We start from the raw sequence: 24,577 nt of genomic DNA, 5'->3' as shown, positions 1-24,577 counted from the left end.
TCTCTCAAAATGGCCATATTTCAGAAAATTTTTCATCACTGGATATAGCTTTAGGTCATTTAACATTTCTATGGTAAAACGTATTATTAAAAGTTGACTAATGTTAATTGATTTGCAGCTTCATCTTACCTCACTCTCTTTAACGTTAAACTGACGCTTCGCGCTCTGCTTCTGTGAACAGTAAACCCCGCCTACTTTGATCTGATTGGCCATCTCAGTCATTTTGACATTGACGAGTGCTGTTAGACCGAGGCTTTGATCTGAAGCACCTAGTATGTGCAGTGTTTGCACGTGCATCCATGCAAGTTAATTCTCACACTTTAATAGTATTTGTAGCTCCTAACAGGCTGTGTGACTATGAGAAGTTATTACATCAAACTGTACGTCATTATACAGTTTTCCTTATTACTTGCGTGCCAGCGATTATCCCTCTGCCATAGGTTGCCAACCCCTGGTCTAAATCATAGCCTACGCGCAGATCCATTGAATGATAATGTTTTTAAACAATGCGGATGAACCAAATATACGAAGGAAACTTTTAAAATTAACCACAGCATTAACAACGACCTTGAAATAAGAGCGTGAGATTTATCTGATCATCAGATGCATGAAAGTAGAGTTTGTTTCATTAGCAAACGTTTTCTCTCAGAATAATTTACTGATGGAGAGGAAAAGTTAAATAGAGATGAAGACGTTTTCACACTGAAAGAGAAGCGATCTCTCTCTCATAGATGTGCCAGGCTATATCTGCAGCTAAACAGAATAAAAGCAGAATGAACTGATGAAACTAAAAAAAAACCCACAAACAATTTATGAATGATGCAGTGCTAATTGACATTTATTACAGTACAGAAACTATAAAGTATATTTTCTACCTTATTCTGTGCAGAAAATTTAAATAATTGCTAATTAAATGTAGCCTATATAAAACAATCATAAAATTGCCATTAGGAAAAAAATATCGATTACAAATGATTGATTATTGTCCAGCAGTGTATTTGATTTATTACAGCTAATTAAAAAAGTAATTAAAAAAGAAGATAATTCCTTGTAAAAAATAAAATAATAATAATAATAATTATTATTATTATTATTATATAGGCTACATACATAAAATTATTCTATTTGACATTTCTGTCACTTCTGAAATTATGGCTATGCCCCTGGTGTGACAAAATGTTAGCTTATACATAATACTCTTTAAGCTCTTTTTTAAAAACTTGGCTTACATACATTTTTACGTATGCCATGTCGCATCATTAAACTAGCATTTAACAATGGACAAAAGGTTTTTTTTTATGGTTCTCTAACCATAAATGCAACTGTAATTTGCCCCCTGACTAAGCATTTAAATAATTTAGTAGAAGCATTTAAATAATCCCGTGAATGCACTTAAAGAATGCAGAATCGAATCGTTATAATCGAATCAAATCGAATTTAATTGTGAATCGAATCGAATTGAATCGTTCTAAATTTGCAAAAATCGTTCTTGAATCGAATCGAAAACCTATGAATCGTAATCGAATCGAATCACTGCCTTGCCAAAGATTCACAGCCCTACTATTTAACTTTTCCTCTCCATCAGCGAATGATTCTGAGAGAAAACGTGCCAGATGTCTATTTGCTAATGAAACAAACGCTACATTCATGCATCTGATGATCAGATAAATCTCGCGCTCTTATTTCAAGGTCGTTGTTAATGCTGTGGTTAATTTTAAAAGTTTCCTTGGTATATTCGGTTCATCCGCATTGTTTAAAAACATTTATCATTTAATGGATCTGTGCGTATGATTGTTAGACACTTACATTTCTGCTCCGTCCATGCAATAAATACAGCTGTCGACGGCTCCGGTAACTCCGTCGGTAAGATGCAGAGAGCCACTGACAAACTACAGAAAAGTATAACTACTTCACGTTAGCATTAGGCTACTGGCCACGAGTCCTATAGATCACACGTCAGCTGCGTCAGAGAGAACAGCGAGCGCAATCATGTGACAGTCAGTCGGTAAACAGTGGAGCGCGTGAAGGACAGACAAGAGGCACGATTCACGAACACTCTTCAATGTCTCCATTAATTCGTGCGTGTAGTCATTTAATGTGTATACATTTTGAAAGCATTGAATCGCTATAGAAATCGCGATTCATTCGATTCTTAGCATTTTGAATCGATTACTGTCCAAGATCGGTGATTCACGATTCAAAAATCATGTTTCAAGATCGATGCATATGAATCGACAGGGTTTGTAATCGATGCATCGAGAAAACGAGTGAATCGTTACACCCCTATTGCTGTCTTACTGGAGACAATTAGGTCAATGGTAGGAACCCCAATGAGCGACCAGTATGTTTTCAATCAATTGCTTCTGTTCTTGCATTGCCAAAATAGGCCTTTGTTTACAATTATGCCTATGCATTAATAATGCATTGCAGGTTTACCCAAAATATAAATTTTTGTATACACTAACATAAAAGAATAAACATCAAGAAACCATATGGAGCCTGGAACAGATGTCATGTTTAGAGGCTTTGAGGGTGGGAGTGGGAGTTTGACAGAAAGCAGTACAAAGCTAAGATAAGATTCCTAATGGAGAACTCGTCTTTGAGTTCATTACGGCTACGGGAATTCATTAGGGACACCACATGGTGCTTTCGATTTACTTCCTGTACTGCAAGTCATTACGATAGATCTGCCCTATCTGGCCTGTTTTTAAACCTGTACAAAAGTTTTATGCACTATTTTTTTTATTATTCTGAAAATGTGATTACCTTTCAGAGACCTTGAACCCATAATACCAACTTTCCCTCTCTAGATATTTCCCTCTCTCTCTCTTTCCTCTTTCCTCTTTCCCCTTCAACTCTTTTTATCTCTCTAATAGACATCAGTACAGATTTAAAGCCAGCTTTTGATATGCTTGCCTCTGAAACATCACAGGCATGTTTTATCGGCTCAAAAAACCAATGGACCTTAACGTTTTGAAATACCGCACGGGCCTGTAGGTCAGCTAATTTGTCACAGATTGCATTTTTATTTTTATTCATCAATCTTCATGAACTTGGTTGATTTGTGTTGTGAATGCCAAAGGCAACTACAAAAAAGATAATTACCATTTGGCTTAAGGCAATGATTAATTGTTTTACAAATATTTGCATGTCAAGGGTAAAATACTTTTTGAAACTATTTTATTTATTTTATAAAAACTTTTTTAATTCTATTACATTTTATAAAATATACAATTTATTTTAAAAGCTTTGGGTTTCAGAATAAATTGTTTATTGGATGAAAGAACTGTGTAGTTCTACAATGGCACTAGGAGTAAAAAACATTTGTTTTTGTGTGATACTGCTTTTATAACATTTAAATAGCCATTGTAAGATGCTATTAAAGCATCAATGCTCATAATGAGCATAGTCTGACTCAATGACTGTGTAGTTTTTGACCTTCTCTGACCAAAGGATTTACACTACCCCGTTTGCTTGCCAAAATCATTATTTACCTACATTCATTTGTTTTTTTAAGACTCGACCTTTGTACTTTTTCCTAAGTAAAAAGAAAAAAATGAAAAAAATGAAGATGCAACAATTTCCCCAGAGCCAAATGCATGTTAAACTGCATTCTCATTTTAAAGATATTGTTAGTCATGCCACTCTTATTAATGTAAATATAAATTATTGAGATCTCCTGTTGTACTTGGGTGGAAGTCAAAACTGTGTCTTGTGACATCCAGTAAAATTCTTTGTAAATGATTCTTAGTTCAGTTGTAGTATCGGATGCTACTGTAGTAAAAAGGCTAATAATTGCAAAGGATTTTTAACATCAATAAAAGAGAATTGACCCTTACTCTGCAGCTTAAAATGTCAAGTAATGTGTCAAAGATTAATTGTATGTTGTTCCAGAAATTTAGAGCAATTTTGTTTGGTTATGATTTACAAACATCACCTCTGTTTCATGTTTTTCTTTTCACTCTATAAGTTTCTTACCCCTGAGGCACAAGCACAGAGATCTACAGGAGAATTTATGTCGTAATCCAGACAACACCACAACAGGTCCTTGGTGCTTTACCACAGACCCCAAAATACGCCACCAGGACTGCAGCATCCCACAATGCTCAGAGGGTGAGTTCAAGACCAGCTACTTTTTGTATTTTAATGTTCAGAATTATCATTATTCAGCTTTCAGTTATGTGTTGTTGTTTTTTTTGTTTTGTTTTTTATCAGCTTTATATCGGCTATCAGGCCCCCTGCTTTCCAAGATAATGGCATTGGCTCTCAAAAATAAAAAAACACTATATCGGTCAACCACTAGTTGATAGCATGTACTGTAAGAATATAGAGCTATGAAATTAATGTGAATACTATAAAGATAATTTGGTCTTTATGAGAACAATTACTGAAATTTGAAATAATTGAAAATCACAAAACAGTGTGGTGAAACTTCTGTATCAGGAGATTTCAAAAGTCTCCATTTGTTCTCAGTTGACTGTTTTGGAGAAACAATTGTAATGTTAAAACAATCTCACTTGTGATATCTATTTTCTATTGTTTAGCAGTTTAAATTGACGAATGCTAAATATGAGCCCTAAAGTTTGCATTGATTTTAAGCCTTTTAAAACACCTTTTCCATGTCAATTGCTAATTTATTAGATTCAGTGCTTTATCTATTGAAGAAGAATGAAAGCGCTTGATTGTTCGGGTAACTGGGGATTTTCGTTAATAGGAGATCACATTGAGTCGTATGCATAAAGGGGTTTTCTGCAGAGATAGCAATCAGGCCAACAAAGAGAGCCTCTTGTCTATTCTAAGAGTTGCATGGTGAAATATGGCTGGGAGGGTTTGCTAATAAATTAATCTCCCATAATCATAAACACGCACAAAGACAAGGAAGTGAAATAATGCTTTCACGAGAGTGGCTGACATTAAAATCTATTTCTACAACAGCAGTCTGCTCCTTATAATCTGTGTACTGTACAACTAATAACAGTATTTAGAGAGATAACTCTAGCTGAGGTGACCTCCATCTGCTGTGATATTTGGTTTGATCCTACAGTGACTACGCTCTTTACTAAGTACTGTAATAATTGCATGTTGCTTTAACCTTTGATCGTATGAAATTTGTTAGGAGCTGCAACATACATTTGGGGTTAAAAGTAAGGCCTAATGGATGGTACGTCTGCCTAGAAAATTGAAGTGGAAGATGATTTATTTTTAGAATATCTAAGGGTCACATGTGGCTCTGTAATTGCTTGTCTTCTTGAAAAATGTGATTATAATCCCTGCAGTCATTAATCGTTAGTGATTAGCCTATGCATATCAAATATGTGCACTAATTTACTACCAGCATTCTGCCACAGTTACAATCTTCTAACCGTTTAACGTGACAACCAAGGTTAAACCCTGTTGAGTCATCCTCTACGTGCATGGTAATGTTGCTCAGCTGGAATCTTTTGGGCCTCGTCCTGATTAACATTCTTACCAGGCATGTTCCTTATCCATAGTGGAATGCATGACGTGTAATGGAGAAAGTTACCGTGGACCAATGGACCACACCAAGAGCGGTCGGGAATGCCAGCGCTGGGACCTTGAGGAACCACATAAACACCTTTTCCATCCTAAAAGGTATGAGACCCACCAGAAAAATGCTAACAGTAAGGGACAACATCGGAACATCAGAAAAACTTCAGGTCAGGATTTTCAGTCAATATGAGAGGCTTGGCCAATTTGGCATACATACAAAAATGCAAATCTCTTGTTCACCTGTTGGATACTATTGATCATATCTCAGATCATGTGGCTTGTTGCAAAAAGGTGTGCAGTTACTTTTCTAAGTGGTGAAAGTTATGATTTTGCACCTGGGAGACACAAAACAGGTGAAAACTAAATAGACTTAAATTAAAGGGATAGTTCACCTAAAAATTTAAATTATATCAGCATTTACTAACCTTCAATTTGTTCCATACAAACCTGCATGGATTTATTTCTTATTTTGAACACAAAGTAAGATATTTTGAAGAATGTTGGTCACCAAACTCTTTCTGGTCCCCATTAACTGTCATAGTATTTTTTTTTCATCCTATGGAAGTCAATGAAAGCAGACAACTGTTTGTATACCCATGTGCTTCAAAGTATCTTTTTTGTGTGTGTATGTGTGTCCACCAGAAGACTATCCCTTTAAAGAGAGACATATCTAAAATATTATGAAGACTTGGGAGGTGGCCTGATTTGAGTTGAGATGCAGAAACCTTCTAGAACTCTATAGTAATTACATGGAAACAAACTTCTTTGCCACCCCATAGCAATGCCCTGGAAACCACTCAAAACACTAAGTGAGTTTTGCATGGCAGACAACAATCTGATTTTCTTCAGAAAATGTCATTGTAGTTGATGTTAATAGGATTAAGTTTTAAAGAAAGAATCAGATATCAGTTGAAAAACTAGTCAGTGATTCGATAATGTTATGCTGAAGAAAGCTGGGGTCATGAGTGGATCATTGGCCTCATGTCATTTAATGTTAATTGTGAAAAAAACAACTCAGCTATGCTTTAGTCTGTCTGAAATCACAATGTGAGCAGGCATCTTAAAGTGATGGCCAACAGCAGATATGAAAAATTGCACTTTGTTTTGGAAAACTATTATCTGTTTGGACCATGTTCATATTGGACAAAAAAGGTTCTAAATTTCCTTGCACATCTTTACTCAATTACACACGTATTTTGAGGAGAATAGCAACTGAAATAGTTGACCACATTGTTACCTGATGTACATGTACTTTCCATTCAGTAAATGGAATTTTCATTTTGCATGACATTCCCAGTGACCCAGTTACATCTTTACTATTTCTGGGAAACAACAATATCATTAATCTTGAAATAAATGTCGGTTTGTTTGAATACTCTCCCTCAAGAGTCTCTAAATAAAAAATTTTTTTTTTAAATGTCAGATTGCATACAGGGTAAATGATCTTGCATTTGGCCTAATCCGGGATGGCATTTGTGAGCAACTTTTTAAAATAGTTGAAAAATCAATATATTTTTTTTCCACTTGACCTCATGGGAACTGTGTCATGCCCCCATTTGATATAAATCACTAAATCAAATGACTGCTTTGTGCGAACCCTATCTTTTTTATTATTATTTTTCAGAAGTGCAAGCAACTATGAAAACCCATTGTACATTACAAGACAGAAGCTCTTTTTCCTTTACATGACAAGTCTGCCACAAAAAGTGTCAGTTTGTATTGTAGATAAAACATTACTATTTTAATCAATCAGATATTAATTTCAAATTGACTAAGTTATATATATATATATATATAATTAATTAATATAAACATATAGGAAATGCATAATTAAATATTGAGTATCAGCCAATGTACACTACTGTTTAAAAGTTTGATTATTTAATGATTATTTGATGTAGCAAGGCTACATTTATTTTTGTGATATTGTGAAATATTTGTACAAAAATAACTGTATTCTGTTTTTATATATTTAAGTGTAATATACAGTATTCCTATGTTGGCAAAGAATTTTCAGCAGTCATTACTCCAGTCTTAAGTGTCACATGATCTTTCAGAAATCTTTCTAATATGCTGATTTAGTGCTCATGATTTTTTGGTGAACAGAAAGTTTAAAAGAACAGCATTAACTGAAATATAAATATTTTGTAATATCATAAATGTACATAACATTCGGTCACTTTTGATCAATTTAATGCATCGCTGTATAACTATGAGGCTTTGCATGTGTGCAGAGCAATTGGCTTCTGTTTTGTGCGCTTTGCCTATATGGTCCTGTTGTACCAGTAGTGGAAAGCATGTAACTTGTTTTCTGGAGGTTATTAGAATTTTATCCTGCCAATAAATCAAAGCTTCCGAAGAACTGGGATAGTTGATATGTGGTGTGTTAAGCGTGTTCATTTTGCCCCTCCTATGACAGGTACCCCGATAAAGGTCTAAAGGACAACTACTGCAGGAACCCAGACGGGCGCCAGAGACCCTGGTGTTTCACCACCGATCCAAGCACTCCATGGGAATACTGTAACATCAAACAGTGTGGTGAGTGTGCGCGTCTGTGTCTTATATGTAAGATGAAGAGACAGAGAGAAGAACAAAAAGAAGCCAGAGAAAAATTGAATTAAAAGAGACAGAGTTTGCCAAATTTACAACTTCCTCTTCCTGTAGCAAAGGCTCCCCATTCATTTGGGACCCTCACAGGAATGTTGTTTGTAACCGGGAGAAGAGAAAGAGGAGGGTCCACTAATAAAACTCTCTCTCCTCTCTTTCTCTTTCCTCAGCTCTTGCCCCATCTTTATGGTAACGTGCCTCAGTGTTTATTTTTCCTCATCAGCGCAGTAGAGCATTGGCTTATCTGCACATGAGAAATGTGCTTGAGTTTCAAGTGCCATGTAAACCTTCCATACTAAAGACAAAACGTATGTGGGTTAAGTCACTCAAACACACAAGCTCACAAGTGCCCAAAAACCTATTATTATAATGACCCCACCCCCCCGCCCCGTGCTGCATTCGTTTATTTTCATTAGTGAGGTGACGGCATATTGGTTCAAGTGGTAAACGAAGTATAAACTCAGGCGTCCGACACTCATGCTCTTCACCGTTCTAGACCGGGCCATTTGTTTTTCAGAGCTATTTGGCAAGTGCAAGTTGTAACTTTGAGCAAAACCCTGGGATGAATACTCAAAGATCACCGTAATGGTAAGAACTTTTCACCACACTCTTCCCTGTTTGGCAGAACGCAGCTTTCTTTCAAACACCTCGGAATCTCAATAAGCAGCAAAACAGACTTTAGCTATCTATGTCTCACGCTACCCACCTATGGAAATCACCATAGGTGCATCTGCTTTTACAAGACATGGCTTTCATCCACTTGCAGAAGGAACGTTGTCCTTAACAAGACTATTTGATCCTCCATAAACCTAAACACGCTCTTAAAAATATACAGTGCTGCGCTGCAGTAAACAAAGTGCCTCATTGTTTCCAATTGCTTGACCTTTGAATTTGTCTTCATGATGCTACGCTCCACTGCTTTAACGCAGCAAAAAATGCTAACCAAACATTGTATGAATATAATCCTAGCTAACAGAGAATGTTGTCTGGACTTTGGCTAATGTTCTGGTAAGGTTCCCTCAAAGTTATGAATAAAAGTTTCAGAAATGAAACATTCAGAAAAAATGTTTTCATAACTTCATTGGAACGTTATCAAAATGTTCTTAAAACATATTTTTGTTACCTAGGATAAAATCCCCTGTACAACTATTCATATTATCAGTGCATCGGATGCAAATGAGAGTTTGACTTCAGGTTTTATTAGCAGGACTTGGCCTAAATACCCATACTGCCAGCCTCATTATTAGCAGACTGAAGCACTATCAGTTTATTGGAGGTAAACATAATAACTCTGTCTCCAGTGAGCGTAATTTATTGCAATGAGATGTATGGGCAAAAACAATATATATCTGTTGTCCACTCATAAAACGCTTACGTTTGACCCTAAAAAAGCTCTGTAGGCTACTGTTTCAGCATTTGTCACAGACTTAGTGCCTGCTTTGACTCATTCAGGAAGCATTTCTCTCTGTTAAGCAGGATAAAGCTGTTGTTATTCCTCCCTCAGGCAGTGCGGTCTTACAGTTAATGGTGAATCTATGATTCAGCGTTCATCATGCCTAAGGAGTGATATTATACTTCATTCTCTCACTCCCTTTGTCTTTCTGTTTATGTTTTTCACTATTTACTCAGATTCAGACAACGGTGGTGACACTGACAACACAACAACTTGTTTCCATGGACGTGGAGAGGGTTATCGTGGAACGGTTGGCATCACCCCCGAGGGAGTGACCTGTCAGAGATGGGATGCGCAGTTTCCCCATCAACACTCTTATACTCCACAGAATTACCGTTGCAAGTAAGAAAATGCTCCTACAACATATGCATTAAGTATTCATGTATAGTTGAAATATGTGTCGACTGGATTTAGACTTGATTCGTGCACATGTACAGCCAAACTTTGATGTTCTTTTTATTGACCTTCATCAGTACACCAGCATTTCTTTCTGTTAGAATATTCTGTTAGAATATTAGAATTTAGGTTGATCGTGGAAAGCGGATGTATTATTATTTTTTTATTATGACAGAAAACTAATAAATGGCTGATATTAAACATGATTTAAACACAATTGATACAGTTTATACATTTTTTTTAAATATATGATAGAGAGAGAAAAAAAAACATAAACATTACATTTAAACTCAATTTTAAGATGAACATGCAAAATAAAATATCCAATACAGATCAATACGTATCCATTACCAACGTAAATAGAAATACAATTCAAATTTTTTTTATATATGTTACCACTTCTGACCTCGTATGCTGGTTCTGTTCTGTCATAGAAAAATTTAACCTGAATACTACATGTCATCAAACCTGTAGTTTTTAATATCAAGCTCAGTCTGTTCAGCATTTTGCTCTGTAACACTAACATGTGTGATGTGTGTTTATACGATTAAATGTAAGCATCTACACTGCAGGGATCTCCGGGAGAACTACTGTAGGAATCCTGATGGTCGTCATCTCCCATGGTGCTTTACGACTGACCCCTATGTACCTGTGGCATTCTGCTCCAACATTCCTCGCTGTGGTTTTGCACCACCTGAACATGAAGGTAAGAGTCATTTATAGTGCATTTGCCTGATATGTATTATATTAAGTTTGTTGTTACTGTTGCATGGTACTAGCTTTATATTTTCAGTTCTCATGCACACATGAAATGTATACCTTGAGAAATGTTTTAACCATTTAGACCTCATTACTCTTCATAACAACTCAAATATATTACAGCATATGTTCTTATAATAACTTTTTATAACAGTAAAACAATGTATATACCACTTTTTTCATGTCATCAGTGCCATTTTGATGCACACAGTCAGGTTCATGGCATTGAGAAATACATTGTCTTGCACAGGACTACTGTGTTTTGAATTCAATAAAGCTATGAATGAATGATCCATTTAGAGAATGAATGAATGATGCATTTATATAGCGCTTTATTGTGTATTGCTGTACACCCAAAGCACTTTACAATCATGTTGGGTGGGGGGGGTCTCTCCTCAACCACCACCAGTGTGCAGCATCGACTTGAATGATGCGACGGCAGCCCCAGGACAATGACATATTTTGGATGTTATCCTAGCTAACAAAAATAAGTTCTAAAAACATTTTGATTACGTTTCAACTATGATGGAAGGGCATTACCTTATTAGGTAGCTAGTGTTCAAGAGTGCCACGTGTTCTTCTCAACCATATTTGTCATGCAGAAGAACACACTGTTGTACATTTATTCAGGCCATGAATTCTTAAAGACTAAGCTGAGCTCAGGGACATTGATATACAGTTCATTCTACAGTATGTAAAATATCAGCATCCTTGATTATCAGAAAATCCAGGGAGAAATATACAGTTCTATTGAAATCCATTTGAATCCATTTGAACATTTCAGTGCACACCGAAATTCATTTTTTTCAAGTATTACTCATCTTGTAAAAGCAGCATGGCAGCTGTAACTTATTGGTAGAGTATTTCAAGCCAGTCATTGTCACCGTGCCCTTGACCAGAGACATTTAACCCATGAATTGCTCCTGAAGTACTATGACATGTCTGACCTCTGCCTAGATGTGTATTTCTGTCCTGTGAGTTATGTAAGAGTGAAAATTCCAGTACGCCAGGCGAGTTTACAGACAGTAACCATAAACACTTATTTGCTTTTCAGAAACAAGTTTATAATCTACTAGCTTGATCTTGTTTTCCATGATGTTATGGCTGGCGTTCTTCCAACTGTGTCCTTCTGGCTGGGTAAAATAAGAAGGCTTTAACTTTCGAAGTAGTGTCTTCTTTGCATATCAAAACGACCCTCAAAAAAACATCTTTGCCTTTGTTCTTATTAATCCTCCCCAGCATGACATAATAACTATATAATTTATTTTCATTTTGCTCAAGAATGTCGTAGCACTTTCTCCCTCCATTTCTCTCTCTTTCATTTGCTCTTTCTTGGCTGTCTTGGCATCGGTATATCGGGGTCCCTGTAGTCCGATCTCTACGGTCACTAATGGGGGCTGTTTGAAACATGTAAAGGGAGCAGGATCTGTGGTGTGGGAATGAGACAGCATGAGTCAAGCATTAATCACTGCTGACAGCTTCATGTGACTGGCAGGGCCCAGGAGACACTTCATAGAAGGACTCGCACAAGCGCTGATGTTAAGATCGATTTAGCCGATGTTCCAATTGAGGCCATTGGGATGATTGTTCAACTATTGTTGTGCGCTGGGAGCCCTGCTGTGTTTCCATAAGCAGTATGTTTCCACAAACCTGCTGTGTTTCTTTAAGCACTTTGACTTGCAGAGTTTGATAATCATTTTGAGGCATTTAGGTTAACAGCATTGATTAAAAGCAAAGCTTTAATTGGAATCATTAAAACATCTATATTTAATCATGTTGCATTGCGTTTATCTTTTTTGTTGAAGTACTAAAATTACTAAAACTAAAATTTTAATAAAAAAATATATTCATCTAAATAGAAATCAAAAAAAAAAAAAAAAAAAAAATATATATATATATATATATATATATATATATATATATATATATATATATATATATATATATATAAAATAGTAATAATAATAATAATAAAAACAACAGAAGAACATAACAAACTTACTAAAACTACAATTTAATTTTTAAAATAAATAATAGTATATTAAAAAATATGAATTACTGTCAGCTGGTTGCGGAAATTTTATGTTCCGTTTTTTTTTTCTGAAAAAAAAAATGATAAAATGGGGGACCCGACTCATATCTAAGTAAAAGAATATCATAGCGAGTTTTGCATTGGCAAACATACTCACATTTTACTAAGAAAAGTTTTCATAGAAAATGTTGTTTACTGTTATTGCACACCTGCTTTCTAATATCTGCTTTAGTTTGAAGATGTAATGCTTTTTGTTTGGCTGTGTTGTTTCAGAGTGTTATACGGGCATTGGTGACACATACAATGGAAAACGGGCTAAAACACGCTCTGGCATCCCTTGTGCTCCATGGAATGATCACAGTGAAAGGTGAGAGCTGGCCATCCATGTCTAGACTTCAAAATAAATGTCTCTACATATTAATTTGAGAGTTTTTTTTTTTATCACTTCAGCTTTAAACTGAATAAATAACATGCTCATATTTAGAGATAATAAATTGATTGTTCATAGTCATTCAGTATGGGCACATATATAGTTTTCTCTATGAATTTTCCATAATCTAGTATTAAGCAGAACCATCATTTATAGTGGTACAGCGCATAGATTCAGTCATGGACATTCACTCAGTTTCCATGGAAACCAAACTAGGTCCACATCTTGCTATGCTGGATCTCAAGGACAATCCCATGATGCCTTTGTGCTGCTTTGGTTAGGTTCAATGGTCAAGCACAGAAAGTTGTCATTAAATTGGTGAGAGTGAATAAATGGGACAGATGCTTTGTGAAATATCTGTTGTTGTTTTTTTTTTTTTTTAGTTTTTTATGTGTAAGCATATGGAGCTATCAAATATGCATTAACAGTTTTACGTTATGCTTTTGCCTGTGTTTAATGTGCATTGGCACATTATCAATGAGCACATGTGTAAGTCTAAGAGGAGACAAACAATTGTTTCCGCAAAAGGCCTGTGCTGTTTCTGCCATCCACACTCACCCTGAGATGTGTGCCGTTAAATAACTTCCCTGTTTTATGAACAAGTTCCAGGTCAAAGGTCGACCTTTCCAGAACCCCGGCAGCTCATTGATGCAGAGCTCAGGGATTGTCAGGTCGAGTTTGTCTTTGTTGAGAAAATAAGACCCTCGTGGTTTTCTGAGGAAGAAAAACACGTTTTAGTGCTGGACCCCGTTTCTGGAGAGCTCTAACTGATGGGTAACATGGAGCAGTTGGAGTGACTCAATTCCTTAAAAATTACAGACAGGCCAACCCAGCTGGAACAGGGTTCTTAAGAGCCACCTTCTCACCCTTTTCCTCTCCCTAACCCTCCTCCATGAACATATCAAAGCCAATCAGCTCCTTTATTTGGCCCACAGCCTGTGAGCCACTATGGCCGGGTTGCAAAGGTCACTGTCAGACAGGCATTAGGAATAGATTGTTTACTTTGTATGAACCCTAGAGTACCACAGCAAGAAAATCATCTGTGTCATGCATGTGCTCTTCATTGCAGCACTTTTGGTCTCTGGTGAACTTTTGGAGAATCGTAGCATCTCTATACATCTGTGAATCTTCCTGAATCTGAGTGATAATGTGGAAAAGCTTGGGGAAACATGTCATGAGTAATGCACAAGCTAAATACTTCACCTTGCCTCCTGAGAAGAGCGCCACACATCTGGGGCTTATGAGAAGAAGCTGTTTCTTTGGATTCTTTTTTTTAAATGGATTTAGATTTATGGATTTATTATTTTGTTACAAACACTGGATAAACTGTTTGATTAGTGTTAAACGACCCTGGATTTGCCTGAATGATACACCTAATTTGAATGTTTATATTAATATGTTAATTTTCATTCATAGCACTCTGCTATTAAAGCTGCACATTTTCTGTGTTGTAATGATGAGATTTGTTTTTGTTCTCAGTAATGAAAGAGATGTGGACTTGCTGATGGCTGAACAGGCGGGGAACTTCTGCAGAAACCCGGACAAGGACAAACACGGCCCATGGTGTTATACCAACAGCTCATCCATTCCCTGGGACTACTGCTCTCTCAAACCCTGTGAGTGAACAGCACGCTGTCTGTGCTAGCATTACAATCTGATTGAGACCTTTGGGTTCACTAAAAATGCTACTTGAAACATGAAGAGTCTAACACAAGCTGAGTATGGGGGTAAAGTAAACCACTAAAACCAAAATAGTTAAATGCTAAAAAGATAATTCCTAAAATAGATAAAAATTCTGTATTTTATTAATTTAGAATGAACTGTTACCATACAATAACCAGAAGTGTCTAGTTAGAGCAGAATATAGAAGTATAAAAAAGTAACTATAAAAAGTGTGAAAGGCTACTAAATATAATTAATATATTTTTTTATATATTTTTTAATTAAACACTTTTCCAAGACACTTTCATTTGTGACTACCAACCATTGCAAATGTGCAAATAAGTAGCTTTATTATGGTCATATTTGTTTAAACTTGTTACTTGAATTAAATTAGTTGAACCAGTTTGAGTCTAAAATGCAGCTGAACAATTAATTTAGAACTAAATTGTGAATTGAAATCACAAATGTCTCAATCAGTTAGACAACTAACCCAATGGTTTCTATTTGAATATATTTTAAAATAAAATGTATTCATGTGGTGGCAAAGCAGCATTTTCTACAGCCATTATTCCAGTCTTCACTGTCTTCAGAAATCATTTTAATATGCTGATTTGATGCTTAAGAAACATAATTATTTGATGAATAGAATTGAAAAAAAAATTAAATATTTTTTTTTATATTTGTTTTTAAATTATAAATGTATTTACTGTCCCTTTTGATCAGTTTGTGTCTTAGCTGATAAATGCATTTTTATGTATAAAAACCCCATATATTTGACCATTATGTACCCACATATGCTTTCCTGTTGACTTATACTCTCATCATTGACACCGCAGGCTTGTGTTCAGCATGTAGGCCATGTGTTACGAATCTACATACGCACATCAATCACTCACACACACACACATGCACACACTTTCCACAGAGGTTTCAGTTTAATTAAAGAGTGTAAAGTCCAGGTGGCTTAGACTGTCAGCACTCAGCACTCCCTCTGTCTCACACACACTTGCATGTACAAGTTAAACTTCAGTGCTGGGCGGGTCTAACTGGTCCCACATGCTGGACCAAGACTAGTCCTATGCTAAAGACCTCACACACACTTTCACTCAAATTTACTCTAAACAGCCATCACTGGTGACCACATCTTTTTTAAATTTCTCATGCCTATTCATTGCTTAGAACAAAAATAAGTACCTTTCTTTTTCCTTCCTTTTTAGGTGAGCCCTCACATAAAATTCTGCCACAAAAAGGTAATCACGTCTTTCAAGTGTTGTTAAACTGTGCAGTTTTCTTTCGCTTCAGATTCCCTAAGAAAGATTGTTTCAAAAACACGTTTGTGCATTTGTGTGTTTTTCTGTAATTTTCTGATAAACTTGTGTCACCCTTAATTTTGTCTTTTTTCAATCTATTTTCAGATGAGGGTACAAAGACCTCATGTTTTGTTCACAAGCAGGTGAGAATCGTCGGTGGTGGGCCTGTCCGGATTGAAGAAGGCAGCTGGATGGTCAGCATACAGAGAGGGTAAGCCACTGGCAAAATATGTAGGTAACATTGATAAATAATATCATTATTAACAAACATTATTTGTGGTGCACTAAGAATCGGTACTTCAAGACTTACCCATGAGTAATTATTGAAAGATGAAGAAAAAAGAATGGTGATGAACTACCAGTGTGTAATTTTTGTAAGACTTCATTGACTATAATGCATATTTATATGGAATGTCCTGCTTTTAAGTGATATTAGTCAATGGTTTTTAAACAGAGATTTCATTAATGGGCATTTTTCATTATTTATTATTTATTTATTAAACATTTTAGTATTATTTTAGTAAATATATCAAACCAAAAGGCCTTTTTTTAATTGTTTTAAGAAAAATATTGTTAAATTATGGCATATAATAGGGATGTGACGAGATCTTGTGCACGAGACGATAATCCTCGCAAAAGAATTTGCAGTTTACATAAGAGCTGCAAGATTAATCGTTTAAAGATGGCGATTTCGATTCAAACACCCATGCGATCTTATTCCTGAATGACAACGATTCAGCTATGTCTATTATGACTGTTTCACATCACAAGTGGCAGTGGAGCGTGAGAAGCACATTTTGTTAATTAATCATTCATGCTGCAGGTGATCCAGAAAGAGCAACACAAACAGTCTTTTCAACCACACATCATTATTTCTGTGTTACAGACATTTAGATAACAGAAGTACTGGGATAAAAGTTTACAGTATGGGTATAAACACTATTTGTATATATCCACAGTAGCGATCAGAACTTAAGTATCTTAACACGTGTATGTATTGTAATGCAATATCCTCTTCCTACTGGCGGTTTAAAAAAGTATTTGTCTTTGAATCGTTCATTTAAAAGATTCTAATTGAGAAACAGGTCTTTATGAATTGAGACACTGACTCCATCATTTATTATTATTATTTTTTTTCAAATTAATATATATTTTTTAAGGCAATGAACAATTTATCAAAACCACTAGTAAATTATGTGATTTTGTTTAATTTACGACTTTTTCTTTTCTTTAGAATCGTGAGAGAATCGTGAATTTCCAATTTATATGCCTATATATATATCATATAAACATGATTCTCAATTTATCCAGAATCTTGCAGCTCTAGTTTACATGTTCTTTATCGCTGCATATAATTTATTAAAATAGAAGTTTAATTTCATAAGTTGATTTCAAAATGCACCTAAATGTTTTGCATTTTGTGTTTTTCAGTTGAATAAAAGAGTATTTTCACCATTGAAAATCTTGCCTCGTGTCTCATCTCGTCTCGTGGGATAAGTGTCTTGTCACACCCCTAGTATATAGTTGTCTTTATTCACTGAAGTTTTACTCTTATCATGATTATTTTATTATATCTACTACTCTTGAAATTGCCATGTAAATATTATTTGCTGCTGATATGGCATTATTAAAAAAACAGCCAAACAAATATATAAATAAAAATAGTGCACTAATAAGCATCACTAGTCCGGGTTTTATTATTATTATTATTTTTTAACAAACCTCTAACCTCTTAAATATAAAATGTTAGCATGCAACTCATCCTCCACCGAACTACTAACAGGTATCTGTTAGCATTATATATTTACTGACTTATTAACAGGTGATACTATTAAGTGTTGTCAATGTATTTACAGTAAGTTACAGTAATTTTACAGGGTGTTTGCATTTCCCAAATCTTTGTATCCACTTTCTTTATATCAAGCAAGAAGTATACACAAAATCTGTTTTCCCAATAAGTCCATTGCAGGGAGATTGTCTGTAAAATTCCCTCCAAATAAAGTGGAGTTGTCCATGAAGTTGGGACAGCTCCTCAGAAGTAAAGCCCTGCGCTGTTATGTTTTATAATGTGAGAGAGTCATGTTGGAGATGCGTCACTGTCTCATGTCTCTCGGCCTCATCAGGAGCACTCACTGGTGCGGAGGATCTCTGGTCAGGGAGGAGTGGGTGCTGACAGACAGACAGTGCTTCTCGTCATGGTAATTATCTCCAGCCTTGCTGCACAGTCAACATCGTGCCCTGGCCGTAACCTCTGGATTCTCAGGGTCACAGGGTCAATGATCCGCGAGCTTTCATGATTTGTCCTGTGCATGTAACCCAACAAATCAAAGCTGCGGATGCTTTTAGAACATGATGCATCTTATAGCATGAAACATCCATATATCAACATATCCACAAAAATAATTTATATTATAGAGGTCATGTCATGAGGAATCAAATAGAGCTTGAACTTTTGAGATTAAGAAGTTTCATTTTACTACGAAAACATACAGTAACATCCTTCCTACTCTAAAAAGAATTTTTTTAGACCATTTATAAAATCAGTGCCTCAAAAATTGCCTACTCTGAGCTTTTTAATTGCAAAGAGGCTGAAACCCTATTTTGGACTTGTAAACATGCAGTTTGCTAGTAAATTTGATGCACCTCATTATAAAACGCTTTTGGCAGGAAAGTTTAAAAAGAAAAAATTCTGTATCATTTTAAGCATCAGAGAAAGATTAGAAGATAGTCATAAAAAAATAGAATAAATAAGCTAAATCTTAATACACATTTGTAAAGGCTGTTGACGTGAGAGTTTTTAAGGCACAGTAGAGGAGTACAAAAAGAGAAGACAATGGTTATAAAAAACTAAATTATTGGGCAAAATATATACATGCATACATTCATACATTATACAGTACAATATTTATGCCCAAAACTTGAAACCATATTTTTATGAAATGCTTTTTCACCGCAGTGTGCCTGACCTATCAGAATACAGAGTTTGGCTTGGTATATCCCATTTGAATGAGTCGGGTGAGAATGACTTCCACAAACAGGAGAGGAGAATCTCGCATGTGATCTGTGGCCCGGAAGGCTCAAGTCTTGCTCTTCTCCGACTGACTCAGTAAGACCTGACGATAAATAAATTTGTATATTATTAATTTATTCCATGTCTGATCTTATTCCTTTGTTGACGATAAAATGATCTCTCTGTTATTCTTTCTCACAGGCCTGCGCTCCCAAGAGAGCATGTCAGAATCATTCAGCTGCCTGTGGCAGACTGCAGCATTCAGGAGAACACCTTATGCTCTGTGTACGGCTGGGGTGAGACCAAAGGTGGGTTCAACTTATAAGAGACAGTCATCAGAGACTCCCCAACACCTGACAGCTTTACAGGCACACAACATTGCTGTCTTGCTTCCAGTCTAACACAACAACCTCCCAGTGGCTTCAACTGACCATAAAGTTTGGTTTGTTTTATTAACATAAATGCATTACCCAATTCTGGGTTCGGACTAAAGAACAGCACTTGAATATATTTTATAAATGGGGGCAGGGTAGGAAATTAACCAGGACCTAGGAAAAAAAAAAAGTTACCAAAAGCGACAAAAAAAGCTAAAATATTTAAAACATGAGTGTAAAAAAAGTTCTAGCTTTGCTGTGAGGCAACATTTATAAACAGCTTCCAAAATAATTCATGTTGGAGATGAAAGCATTTTGGAAGCTTTTTGCGGTTTGTAATTACATAGCGTAACAGTGTGAAAGCAGGAGGGAAGGCACACAAATTTGAGTTCACATTCAAGCAAATGTGCCAAATATAGTCCCTAATACAGTATTTTATGGCTTTCTCAGGCACTGGACATGAGGGAATGTTGAAATGGGTACATCTGCCCATAGTGAGCAATGAACGATGCCAGCAGCTTCACAAAGGTACTATTCCGATCACCAGTTCAAAACTGTGTGCTGGTGGCAGAAGGGATGAAGGAGTGTGTGAGGTGAGTTTATTCACTAGATTTACTCTCTGCAGAATGAGCTACCATTCAAAAGTTTGGGGTCAGTAATGAATAGTTTTCATTTCATTGCCAGTAGAGACTGCTACATCGTAAAAAAATTGTAATGATGATTCTTTTGAATGTTCTTTTAATTAAACAACCCTGGATAAAAGAAAAAAAAAGAATCTTGGTTTTAGACAAAAAATAATAGGCAGCAGAATGTCAGTTATAACAATAAATGTTTATTGAGCAGCAAACCACCATACTAGAATGATTTCTGAAGAATCATGTGACACTGAAGACTGGAGTGATGATCCTGTAAAATTCAGTTTTGTCAGTACAGAAATACTTTTTTATATATTACATTTTAAAATACAACCCGAATTCCGGAAAAGTTGGGACGTTTTTTAAATTTTAATAAAATGAAAACTAAAAGACTTTCAAATCACATGAGCCAATATTTTATTCACAATAGAACATAGATAACATAGCAAATGTTTAAACTGAGAAAGTTTACAATTTTATGCACAAAATGAGTTCATATCAATTTTGATTTCTGCTACAGGTCTCAAAATAGTTGGGACGGGGCATGTTTACCATGGTGTAGCATCTCCTTTTCTTTTCAAAACAGTTTGAAGACGTCTGGGCATTGAGGCTATGAGTTGCTGGAGTTTTGCTGTTGGAATTTGGTCCCATTCTTGCCTTATATAGATTTCCAGCTGCTGAAGAGTTCGTGGTCATCTTTGACGTATTTTTCGTTTAATGATGCGCCAAATGTTCTCTATAGGTGAAAGATCTGGACTGCAGGCAGGCCAGGTTAGCACCCGGACTCTTCTACGACGAAGCTAGCTGTTGTTATAGCTGCAGTATGTGGTTTTGCATTGTCCTGCTGAAATAAACAAGGCCTTCCCTGAAATAGACGATGTTTGGAGGGAAGCATATGTTGCTCTAAAACCTTTATATACCTTTCAGCATTCACAGAGCCTTCCAAAAAATGCAAGCTGCCCATACCGTATGCACTTATGCACCCCCATACCATCAGAGATGCTGTCTTTTGAACTGAACGCTGATAACATGCTGGAAGGTCTCCCTCCTCTTTAGCCCGGAGGACACGGCGTCCGTGATTTCCAACAAGAATATCAAATTTGGACTCGTCTGACCATAAAACACTATTCCACTTTGAAATAGTCCATTTTAAATGAGCCTTGGCCCACAGGACACGACGGCGCTTCTGGACCATGTTCACATATGGCTTCCTTTTCGCATGATAGAGCTTTAGTTGGCATCTGCTGATGGCACGGCGGATTGTGTTTACCGACAGTGGTTTCTGAAAGTATTCCTGGGCCCATTTAGTAATGTCATTGACACAATCATGCAGATGAGTGATGCAGTGTCGTCTGAGAGCCCGAAGACCACGGGCATCCAATAAAGGTCTCCGGCCTTGTCCCTTACGCACAGAGATTTCTCCAGTTTCTCTGAATCTTTTGATGATGTTATGCACTGTAGATGATGAGATTTGCAAAGCCTTTGCAATTTGACGTTGAGGAACATTGTTTTTAAAGTTTTCCACAATTTTTTTACGCAGTCTTTCACAGATTGGAGAGCCTCTGCCCATCTTTACTTCTGAGAGACTCTGCTTCTCTAAGACAAAGCTTTTATAGCTAATCATGTTACAGACCTGATATCAATTAACTTAATTAATCACTAGATGTTCTCCCAGCTGAATCTTTTCAAAACTGCTTGCTTTTTTAGCCATTTGTTGCCCCCGTGCCAACTTTTTTGAGACCTGTAGCAGGCATTAAATTTTAAATTAGCTAATTAAGTGGATAAAAGTGTAAAATTTCTCAGTTTAAACATTTGCTACGTTATCTATGTTCTATTGTGAATAAAATATTGGCTCATGTGATTTGAAATTCCTTTAGTTTTCATTTTATTAAAATTTAAAAAACGTCCCAACTTTTCCGGAATTCGGGTTGTATATTCAAATAGAAAACATTTTTGATCAAATAAATACAGATTTCGTGAAACTTTTTGAATTGATTTTTTTTTTAATCATACCTCAAACTTTTGAATGGTTCTGTATGTAAACGGCTACTTATTTAAATCACTGACATTTTGAGACAAATGCCATCTTATTTTTTGAGTTTAACTGAATCAAATTATAAAGGTTTTGGTTGCGCTTTTACTTTTGTTAAACTTTAGATGTATTTCTAAATATTAATTTTAGTCCTTTTTTTTCACTCACAGAAGGACTATGGCGGCCCTCTAGTATGCCAAGAGAGTAACAGTAAAGTAATTGTTGGCGTGAGCATAAACGGCAGAGGATGTGCCCGACACAACCGACCAGCCATTTTTGTGAACGTGGCCTTCTATACTGGATGGATTCATAAAGTATTCAAACATTATCCAAACTCAGAAATAAACAACTGATGGAGAATAAGCAGGATTGAACATACGATCTGAGATATAAGAACAAAAATACTGAATCTCCATAAATCTGACAGTACATTTCTTGATTTTGGGTTCATCTGAACAGTTCTTGTTAAAAAAAGTTTTTGGGAACTTTCCCAGCTTGGCCGTGAAATATATATTCAGAAACTACTAAAGGGGTAGAACCACGGCTGAAACTGTTCCTCTTTATTCAAGCGAATTTTTCACCTAATAATGCCAGAACTGCAGAGCAAGGCGCTGGGAGACAGTCTCTAAAGGCTAAATTCACAACTAGCCATACGGAAAGATAAAGATTACTGGACTGAAGTGCGGACGGGCAGCCAGAATCTGTTTCAAGAATCAATAGCAATTCCTGGCCACCAACCAAAAACCTCAAGTCCTCGAAGAGAAATCTTGCTGCAGTACGTTACAAAGCATTCGTATGTACATTCAACCCACACATTACACATCAAACTAACAATCTGTACTTCAGTTGGGATATTGGAATCAGACACTCAATCCAAGTTTGAGTCTGGATTCAGACCAGGACTTGATATATGGATACAAACTTAGATCCCAGCAGGAATCTGTCGTTCCTTTCTTTAAAAGCGTTAAAGCTGACGTACATATTTCGGCCGCTCTTCATTGAGAAAGAGGGTGTTATGATTATAACTACTTGTTGATATAAAACCCTTATAAACAGTGTCATTCAAAAAGTCCCTCGATAAAGGATTAGCTGTTAGCTGTTAGCATAGCGAAAATCTATGGGTAAGAGTATACACACAAGGCTTTTTTATTTGCATTTATGCTCCTGATAATACTTGAAAACACACATGAGAGAGGTCACTGTGTCCCTCAGTAACACCTCCTCGTGTCACCATTACAGATTGTCGATTCGTCAGCGTAGGTGTTTATATAGTCAAAGGTGTTCCGTCCATTTCCAGTGTTGATATTTTGTCCGCAAGCCTGAACGGAGATGACATGACCTGCTTGTAGTGACATGCAGCAAAAAATCATAGTTGTCATAACATATCAGCATCTGAGGTTCCCATACACCATGTTTGGTTTAGAGCGGAATTCAGAGGAGGATTTGGAAATGGGTGTTGTAAATACTGTGGTCGTGGGAGTGGGGTACTCACTCCAAGTTCTTTTGTAGGTCTCATAGACCTTTATAAGATGTTGGCCCCCTCCATTCCAGTGTCGTTTTGTGTCCACATTGGGTGGTTTTATATATTTGTAAATATATCTGTATTAATTCCAAATGCACATTTTGTCAGTGTACGCTAAGTGTTGTGAAAACCAAGAACGAGTGTGATATTTTATGTTCACTGAATTGTGCGTGTGTGTGTGAGAGAGTGTGTGTAATGCTGCAAAGATGCATTGAAGCCGAAATGTGCATCTCTGCAGGACAGAGAGCAAAGCGAGCACACATCTTGTGTTTTTTTAGACATCGGAATAAATGGCAGTTTGGGAAATTTACAGATTAATTTAGCCGATTTTCAGATCAGAGCCATTGTAAGATAAATCCGAGTGATTTTATCTCTTGTGTGGTCTTGGATCGCTCATTCCACGAGTGCTTCATTCTCTCGTGCTGGCCTGCCTCCAAAAACAATCAGCTTGGGAAATTACCTCCAAAAATCATGTCGGCTTAAACAAATAGCTCTCTGAGTAATGACTCGTAAGTGTTTGTATTCCATCCACTCCCGATGCTAATTATGTTGGTAAAAATGAAGGATGAGTTTAATTTGTAAGTCCTGAGGCACAAGTCGTTATGTAAGGACGTTGTTGAACACATTGAGATTAGTGTTACTAAAGCACAAGACAAGGCAAAAGAGCCCTTCAGTGGTACCTCATTTGGCTTTAACATTTATTAAAACAAATGTTTTTGTGTAGTAGTGTTTTGTTTTTTTTTTCTACTTTGGAACAACATGAAACCTGTGTTTAAGGAAACCTAAAAGATGCTGACTGATGAAGCGGCTTGTTCTGAACTTTTTGCTAAGATACATCGAGGGG

At 36.2% G+C, this 24,577-nt stretch overlaps 1 protein-coding gene across 1 annotated transcript in view; it reads left to right on the top strand.

Moving 5' to 3' along the window:
* The window catches only part of LOC132156296 (hepatocyte growth factor-like), a 31,868-nt gene extending 7,877 nt beyond the window's left edge, over nt 1–23,991 (top strand). The window contains exons 5-18 of the mRNA XM_059565238.1: nt 3,971–4,113; nt 5,493–5,613; nt 7,931–8,049; nt 9,748–9,913; nt 10,540–10,673; nt 13,032–13,125; nt 14,668–14,804; nt 16,068–16,100; nt 16,266–16,371; nt 18,284–18,358; nt 19,117–19,266; nt 19,372–19,478; nt 19,995–20,137; nt 22,382–23,991. Coding sequence (XP_059421221.1) covers nt 3,971–4,113; nt 5,493–5,613; nt 7,931–8,049; nt 9,748–9,913; nt 10,540–10,673; nt 13,032–13,125; nt 14,668–14,804; nt 16,068–16,100; nt 16,266–16,371; nt 18,284–18,358; nt 19,117–19,266; nt 19,372–19,478; nt 19,995–20,137; nt 22,382–22,564 — 1,711 coding nt within the window. The 3' untranslated portion in view covers nt 22,565–23,991. The remainder of the gene's footprint in view (nt 1–3,970; nt 4,114–5,492; nt 5,614–7,930; nt 8,050–9,747; nt 9,914–10,539; nt 10,674–13,031; nt 13,126–14,667; nt 14,805–16,067; nt 16,101–16,265; nt 16,372–18,283; nt 18,359–19,116; nt 19,267–19,371; nt 19,479–19,994; nt 20,138–22,381) is intronic.
* Nucleotides 23,992–24,577: the final 586 nt, after the last annotated feature.

Source organism: Carassius carassius, chromosome 13, assembly GCF_963082965.1.
Source record: "Carassius carassius chromosome 13, fCarCar2.1, whole genome shotgun sequence".
Classification (NCBI taxonomy): Eukaryota; Metazoa; Chordata; class Actinopteri; order Cypriniformes; family Cyprinidae; genus Carassius; species Carassius carassius.
This window is presented reverse-complemented; position numbering and strand designations above follow the sequence as displayed.